The sequence below is a fragment of the Beta vulgaris genome, chromosome 6 (assembly GCF_026745355.1).
Source record: "Beta vulgaris subsp. vulgaris cultivar EL10 chromosome 6, EL10.2, whole genome shotgun sequence".
NCBI classification, from domain to species: Eukaryota; Viridiplantae; Streptophyta; class Magnoliopsida; order Caryophyllales; family Amaranthaceae; genus Beta; species Beta vulgaris.
Window position 1 is genome coordinate 12,584,338 of NC_079207.1, and position 8,580 is coordinate 12,592,917.

At 36.7% G+C, this 8,580-nt stretch overlaps 1 protein-coding gene across 1 annotated transcript; it reads left to right on the forward strand.

Moving 5' to 3' along the window:
* Window positions 1-651: 651 nt before the first annotated feature.
* LOC104895770 (fructokinase-like 2, chloroplastic) lies at window positions 652-8,033 on the forward strand. The gene is made up of 6 exons (XM_010682360.4): window positions 652-875; window positions 1,854-2,182; window positions 2,257-2,906; window positions 5,064-5,535; window positions 7,299-7,622; window positions 7,715-8,033. Exons 1-5 carry the CDS (start codon window positions 835-837, stop codon window positions 7,538-7,540), a joined length of 1,734 nt encoding a protein of 577 aa, XP_010680662.1. The 5' UTR covers window positions 652-834; the 3' UTR covers window positions 7,541-7,622; window positions 7,715-8,033.
* Window positions 8,034-8,580: the final 547 nt, after the last annotated feature.

The window sequence follows — 8,580 nt, forward strand, 5'->3', positions numbered from 1 at the left end:
AAAGGGGTTAAGATAAATAAACAAATAAAAATGGGTTAAAGTAGGAGAGAGAAAGGGAGTAAAATTGAATTAATAATGTAATGGTGGATCATATGATAGTGATATGAGAGGGTAAATAGGGAAATTTGTTTTGCCAAATAAGGAATAAAGCAAAAGTGGGAAAATCTTTTGGAAACACCCTTAAACGGAAAGAGGGAAGATCTTTAGGAAACGGAGGGAGTATATATATGTATATATGTATATATGTATATATATATATGTGTATATATATATATGTATATATGTATATATATGTAATACTACCGAGAAAAAAAATACAAATTCAAAATTATAGGTGAAAATTGATATGCCAACTAACTAATAGTAAAAATTAAATAGATAGAATTAGATAGGTTTTTTTTTTGAAGATAGATAGAATTAGATAGGTAAATATATGTGTTATTGTTTTTTTATACATATGAGTCACAAAAAAAGTATAAAGTAATATATGTGTTATTGTAAATTATATTTTTAACAAATTATTACTAGATAGTATATTTATACAATCAATTTAACTTTAATAACAACTTAAGACTAGTAATAAATAATAGTAAAATTATTAATAATTAAAGTCAGACATCAATAACTACTACTAACAGTTAAACACATAGGACTATAGGAGTATTAACTACTACTACTAATCTCTCTTTCCTCTCTACTATTCCAGTTCATCTCATCCTCTCCATTTTATTGCTAAACCTTTTCACCATTAAACCCACTTCATCATTTCTCTCTCCTCTCTAAAATCCAGGTTTTGTTGAGGTCGTTAAAGTTGATGTTTTGCTGTAACTAATAATGGCGTCTCTCTCTTTCACCCAATTTCTTTCCTTGCCTAGGTATTCACTCATCTTTTCAACTCTTTATAATTTTTTTTTATCTTTATCTACTGCTCGAATTAAGTATAAATTATTCATTGTATAAATTTGATAAAGCAAACTTTTTGCAATTTCTCTTAATAAGCAATTATTTTTTGCACAATTGAGGTTGTTCTTATGTTCAAGACATACCCTTTTTGTTTCTCCAAAGATACAGTTATTGTAGGGGAATTGAGTCAAGAACAATCAAATGGTGTTTGCTAATTTTTGTTTTTGGAGATTATTTGCAATCTGGTTTTTGTTGCTAAAATTTGAGGGTTTTTATCAAGTGTATGCTATTAAATAAGGACTTTGTTGAGCCTATGTTACTTGACCAGTGATTGATACCCATTATGCTAGTTTTCGGAATATAAGAATGTAAGATGATCATTCAGTTGTTGAGTGCACAATGTTATACTGTTATCCCCAATGTGCCCTATGAAATTTCCTAGTGTTGGGGGTTTCATGTACGCGGCCTTACCGTTGAGATTGTTTCTTTTTTACCCTTGTTTGTAAAGGTGAAGAATGGTCTGGTTATTTCAAATTGTTATCAATGATTTAGGTAGAGGGCTTGTTAGTGAGCTTGTTATAGTAGGAAGAAATTGCTGATGTATGCTGTATTGTGACAAAGCTCTAATGTGAATAATGATGTTCTGTGATATTTCTTTTTGAAATCCCAACCAAACTATCCCTTAACCTTGCACTTGCTAGATTTTCTGGAGTAATTGGTATGTAATCCTTTGGAAGCCTGCCAATATGTCTAAACAACGTGCCTTGCATACAGTTCAAGATGTACTTGTTAATTATGCTAAGCACAGGCTTCTGTTGTCATCCTTATTCTGGCCAAAGTTTGAACAGTAGTTCATCGTCTATTTGCAAACTGTTTCTAGCACGCATTTCCACTCAATTCTGGCAGAAATCGGTGTAATGAGTGCTTATTTGGTGGGTGAAAATTGACAGGTGGAACTATAGAACACCCTGCGTAGCAGATGTAGAATTAATGCTCGTTGCAGATAATAGATTACGGAATAGATGGGTTTTGTCAGCAACATCTAAAAAAGCAATTGTAGCATCTATACCCGAGGAGGAGGCATCCACTGAATCAAAGGGAACCAAAAAGGCTAGGAGTAGGCAGGCCAACGCAAGAGGTAGAAAGAAGGCAACTACTGAACTGCTGGACCATGATTTTAATCTATTGGCTAGTAGTTCCATTTCAGAACAGGAGTTCTCTGATCTGGAAGCATCTATTAGCGACTCTGAGAAACCCAAGAGAAGAACCAGGAAGAAAGGTATACTCCTTTGTTATTCATCTGCTTATGATCTGAATTTAAAAATACAGTGAGTGAAATGAAATTGTTTTCAGTTGTCTCTCCAACTTCGACTTCTGGTATGGAGGAAGTGAAGACAAATAAAAAGTCCAGGGGGAGGAAGAGCAAGGAAGAGATCAGTAAGGTTGAGGATCAAACAAGTGAGATGGAAGTCAATGATTTAGAGGAGGTCGTCTACCGTACAAGTCAAGATAATGATGACAGTGACATTGATTTACAATTGGGAAAGAGTGATGGTGATGATATTAGTTTCAGTTATGGTTGGCCCCCTCTTGTTTGTTGCTTTGGAGCAGCACAGCATGCTTTTGTGCCTTCAGGAAGGCCTGCCAATAGACTTATAGATTATGAAATTCATGATTCACTTAAAGATGCCTTATGGGAACCTGAAAAGTTTGTTAGGGCTCCTGGAGGTTCGGCAGGTGGTGTTGCAATAGCGCTGGCATCGCTGGGTGGCCGAGTAGCTTTTATGGGTAAACTTGGCAATGATGACTATGGGCAGACAATGCTGTATTACTTAAATGTAAAGAATGTTCAAACACGATCAGTTTGTGTAGATGATAAACGTCCAACAGCTGTTTCACAGATGAAGATTGCCAAGCGGGGCGCTTTACGAACAACTACTGTCAAACCTTGTGCAGAGGATTCTTTGTCAATATCTGATATCAATATTGATGTGTTGAAGGAGGTAATGCTTTTCTTAGACTCTTTCGACCTATTTCAATCATTTAAAACTCTGCTTTTAATATTTTATAAGTTATAAATTTCCTCCATACAGGAGGGTTACGGAGGAAGTCAAAGATAGTATTTCTTTAAATTTTGTAGCATCAAAGTGTGAGGATCTACTTTATAGTGTTGAGATGTAGTAGATAGGAGACATTCAAAGGATTTAATATGTATCAAAGGAAAGGCTTTATATGAGCCTTTGTAAAGCATGTTGCTTTTATTTGATACTCAGCCCCTAGATGCCTTTGCAATAACATTGACAACCCCTAGATACTCAACCCCGGACTCCATGATGAATTGATAAAGGATAGACGGCCGTTTAATGGACCTGGATAGAAAACCGTTCCCTACACGCAATAGCTAGAGGTAGATTGACGAGTGTCCGGTTATTCGCCCAAATAAACGTCGGTATATGCCCTAAGACTTGGGGAGGTGGTATGGGAAGAACTTTTTGCGGAGGCAACTGGCAACTTGGTAATTATACACTTAGGCCAGAAAACCAAGAAGGTGGTGGAGAGATAGACTGGTGTGATGACACAATGACACAATGGAGCTTCTAGGTGGGTCGGTGCAGGGTGCTGTTTTTTTGGGTGCTGCAAGGAGGCTCCAGGTGGAGCCAGTGCAAGTTGTGGGATTTCAGGGACCCTTCAAAGAGTGTGAATGGATGCGGCATGGTCACGGGTAGTTGAGAAGGGTCCATGAGCTGTTCAAGGACAAGGGAATACCTCTGAAGATGACAGAATATCATATATAGGTGGAGAAGCATCTAGGTCAATGTGAGAGAAAGGGTACGCATCCTTGTTAAAAGTGACTTAATGAGAGACAATGATTTTCTTTGTAGAGAGATCTAGAGACTAGCAGCCATGATGATTGGCTGGGTAATCTAGAAAGGAGTGAATGTGGAGGAGAGCTTGTGTTCCATAGTGGCCCAAAGTTGGGAGAGAGAAGACACCCATTGACCTTATGATGACCATAAGTAGGTATGCGGAAGTACAAAGCTTGAGTAGAGTGTGTAGATTCACGGTTGGTGGGAAGGAATTATGGAGATAAGTAGCCATGAGGAGAGTTTCAACCAAATATGAAGGTGGAATAGAGACGTAGGTAAGAAGAGATCACGTGATGTCATGAAAAGTATGTATCATGCTTTCAGATTTGCCGTTTCTGGAATCAATGCAGAGGCACGAGAAACTATATTGCATGCCGTGATGATCATAAAAAATAGAATTGTCAAAGAAATTGTTGTCGAATTCCTTTTACATGTCACATTGGAGCTATTTTATTTCTTTTTCGAATGGAGTTTTACATACACTCGAAAGTGAGATGATCTAAACTCAAGATATGAATTTGAAGATAGATACCTACACATAATGAGTATAATGACTATAATCATCATGATATAATAGGTTATAATGATATCTTTTACTACTTGAAACAGTTATGTCCATAAATAGTTGTGTATTACATCAAAGGGAGCAAAAGTAATGGAAGAAGACATGTAAATAGACATATGCTTACCTATCTCACTAGATGAACTACGTGGGAGCTAATCTCCTTTTTTCATGGACCAATTTCATTTTTGCTAAGCAAACTAAAGACATGATCTCCATGATGACTGGATTGATGATGCCATAAGTGAGGTGACATAGCTGCTGGAGACACAGAAGAGATTGATGTGGCTGAAGAGGTGGTGTCAGGATACAGTTCCAGGTTTCCCGGTACTGTTGTATCTCACAACCTTGGCCCTCCATACGAAGATCATACAAGGTTGAGTTGTACACACACACAGCTATCAAGGCATCTACAGAGTACCATAAAAAAAATTACAGCAATCCCTGAAATACATAATAAAGAACCTATACATAAATGAATTTATTTACATATTTATTTTATACAGTCAGTTAGAAATATAGAATTTTATCTGTTAGTATAGGGTTTATACAAATTTATTACCTCTGGACAGCATTATACAAGTAACAGATCCTAAGCTTTCACCTCTATGTACTTTTATAAGGAAAAAAATTTCCTGTACTTGAATTTTTGCATTCTGTGTGCTTGCTTATTCAACGAGTACTATGTAGGCTGTATAGCTGAAACTAAATTCTTTTATCTTCTAATGCAGGCTAAGATGTTTTATTTGAATACATCCTCCTTGCTTGATGCTAGTATGAGAAGAGCGACTTTGCGAGCGCTTAAGATATCAAAGAAATTAGGGGGTGTCATCTTCTATGATCTGAATCTCCCATTGTCACTGTGGCAGTCTGATGAAGAAACCAAATCTTTCATAGAGCAAGTGTGGAGCCTTGCAGATGTCATTGAAGTCACAAAGCAAGAACTTGAATTTATTTGTGGAATCAAGCCTTTAGAGGAGTTTGACACCAAGAACAATAAGAGATCTAAGTTTGAGCATTATGAACCAGATATTATAGCTCCTCTATGGCATGAGAATCTCAAAGTTTTGTTTGTTACAAATGGGACTTCTAAGATACACTATTACACCAAAGAGCATAATGGTGCTGTCCTTGGAGTGGAAGATGCTCCAATGTCCCCTTTCACACAAGATATGTCAGCATCTGGAGATGGCATAGTGGCAGGTAAATCCACTGAAATGTTAATCTCGTATTTTGGCATATGAATGCAGCTTTTCTCCTTTGAAACTTTAAGCGCATATCTCTAATACTATTGTAAGAAAGAGCTGAAACTTTTTTCACTTATGCCAGCAAAATTTTTTGTTATATTTGTGCTGTTGCTTGCTGGCTTCCATTAGTCAAGTGGCTGAAAAGTGAGAGTTTCATGTTAAATCTCCATCCAACCACATCAAGCACAGCAAACTAGGACACAATTCACCAACAAAAATCATGAAGGGACATCCCAATCTGCCTTTGTGGAATAATACATATCCTCAAGATGTTGTGGGACATTATGTGATTTTTACATATATTCTTATGTACTATCACACCTTCTCCTCTTTCCTTTTATATTCTTGTTTTCTCCACCGGGTGTCGCTTTAGTCAAAATGTTTGTAGTTTCAAAAGCTAGTAGTGACTTCGATATATTGGCCGGACTCCTAACAGATAATCTTACTCCATTGAGTGTGAAGTTTCTGTTTTGAATTTGGCAATGATATGTGTTTGATTAGTGTGGAACAATAGCTAACAATAAAATATAGCGAGAGCACTAAAAAAGAAAAATAAAAGTCTCAAGGAGTTACATGGTTCGGTCAATGTTACCTAGTCCACAAGTGGGGGATTCGGGAGCTTTTCTTAACCTTCAATGGAAGAAACAAGAGAAATATACAAGGATTCTTCTAATAGGCTTGAATGTTTAACCATATATTGACGTCCATTTATAGGACATATGAAACAAGCCCTAAAACAATATCAGCATATCGATCTTATTAATTTAGGAAATATTGAAGAAACCGAAAATTACCAAAATGAAACCAATTTCAAACTCCCTGCCCAGGCATTTACTCAAAATTTGACCAGGAACTTCAGTTTTGATTCACTCGCACTTTAATTGCCCACCGGGTCAGTCTTTGACGGTTTTAGGACAGTCTTTGACTGTTTCGAGGCACAAATAAAAGTTCCATCTAGGGGAAGAGAAGGGTCAAGAATACATTTTTAAGTTTCTTTGTTGATGTTGCTCATCAAACTGAACATCATTTGCTGCTTTTATGGTCATAGCAGAATATTTAAAACATCAAAACTCATTTTCATGCATGATGTTTATTTTGCTATTTGATTTAGCGTAATTGCTTCCTCTAATGCATTGAGAGGTAAATTTGTAAGTGAAGACTTGGACGATGCATGACACACTAAATAGCCTTCGAGTATCTCTCGCCAACATGAAGTTGGGCTTACGGAAAGTAGTAAACAAAGAAAAAACTCTAAGGGAGGTTTTTGGAAGGTTTTACTATTGATGGTCGAATAAATCCCCTTCTCTACATATTCTTACAAGACCTAACTAAGCAAGTCGAGGCTGACAAGGTAGAAGGTACCCATAAGTAAGACCCTAAGAGCACACTACCAAACAAGAGAGAAAAGATGTGTATGTCAGATTCAATTTGACAGTCGAAGAGTGTGAATGGGTCTAAGGTGGTTCATACCACTTAGGTTCAGATGCAAATGGGTTCAAAAGTTTCTAAACGTTTTGTGAAAAAATCTAGTATTTATGATCGTCCTGGTTTTATTAGTCGGCACTTAATGATCAATTGTCTATTTTCCTTATTTTTAGGTGTTGTTTGCTGCAGTTTCTGATTTCTGGGACAAATGTTCTACATTTCCTATTCTTATTCTTATTTTGCTAGCTTATCTGGTGTCCTGTTCTAATCATTTGATATACTATGTGTTTACAGCTCTCATGAGAATGTTGACAGTGCAACCACATCTCATTACAGACAAAGAGTACTTAGAGCGTGCAGTTAAATATGCAATTAATTGTGGAGTCATTGACCAGTGGATTGTAACTCGGCAAAACGGCTTTCCTGCTAAGGAAGGCCTGGAAGAAGAAGATGAAGACGAAGGCATTCCTGACTTAAATGGCATCAGGTCTATCACCGAGAGACAGTTCCGCACTGTGATGCCTGTTTCTAGCTGATCAAAATTCACTCAGTAGACCCAAGGATTTGTATCTTTAGCTGAATGATAATCGAACCTTCTATACCTTCACATCTCTTAAGGTAAGATTTCAATTATCACCACCTTTTCATTTTCTAGATTATTTATCCCCCTAATGAGCTCTTCTGATACCATAATTTTGCTTGAATTTTAGGCTTTTTGCGGTACTAGTTTCCGTGGAACTCCAGCCATAGAAGATTCTTCTAAGAACCTTAGGAAACCATCTGTTTTCGACCTCTAGTTTTTGCCCTTGCTTTATTTCATACTAGGATAAATTTTGTAATGAAAGAAAAGAATAGTTCAATATAGCTCTGCTGTAGAGAATGTCCTCTCTATTTTTATTTGTTAATTCATTCTTCTAATTGGGTTTTCAGAATGCTATTAGGGAAAGAAAGAAAAGTAATGGTCTACACTCTTAACAGTCATTTAATCAACTCATCATTCTTATCTTATGTCACCTGAATTTTCGGATCTTCAAGTACTCGCTTATACATTAACCTAACTGTTAGTCTGGTACTGGTCCAAATCTTAGATTCACAAGCATATCCTTTGTCGAAATTGGTTGCTAGAAAGCCGAGAGAGAGAGAACAAGATGATGGTATGGCTGATAAGCCAACAGTTTGTCAGCTAACAAGAGAGGGAATGGGATAGGGCCTAGGGGCGCGGAGCTCATGCATGTGCAATTACCTAAATGTTGTCCCTTTCTCGTGTTTGCTAATAATCCGTCAAATCGTTTGTCATTTAGGGCTTGTTCTCCCCAACTTATTTTCAGTTCAGTTCAGCTCCGGACAATACTTTTACTCTCACATATCACTATTCATTTCAGTTCAGTTCAGTTCAGTTCAGTTGTTTTATGCCATAGAGAACAAGCCCTTAGCCTTTTTTTTTAAGATGTACATCCTCCTTTACTTAATAGATGCATCAAATTGACTATCCACACTTTTTGGATAAAGTTGTACATTAGCAAATGTGCCGAGTCAATATGATGCATCTATTAAGGAAACAAAGGAAGTATATAAT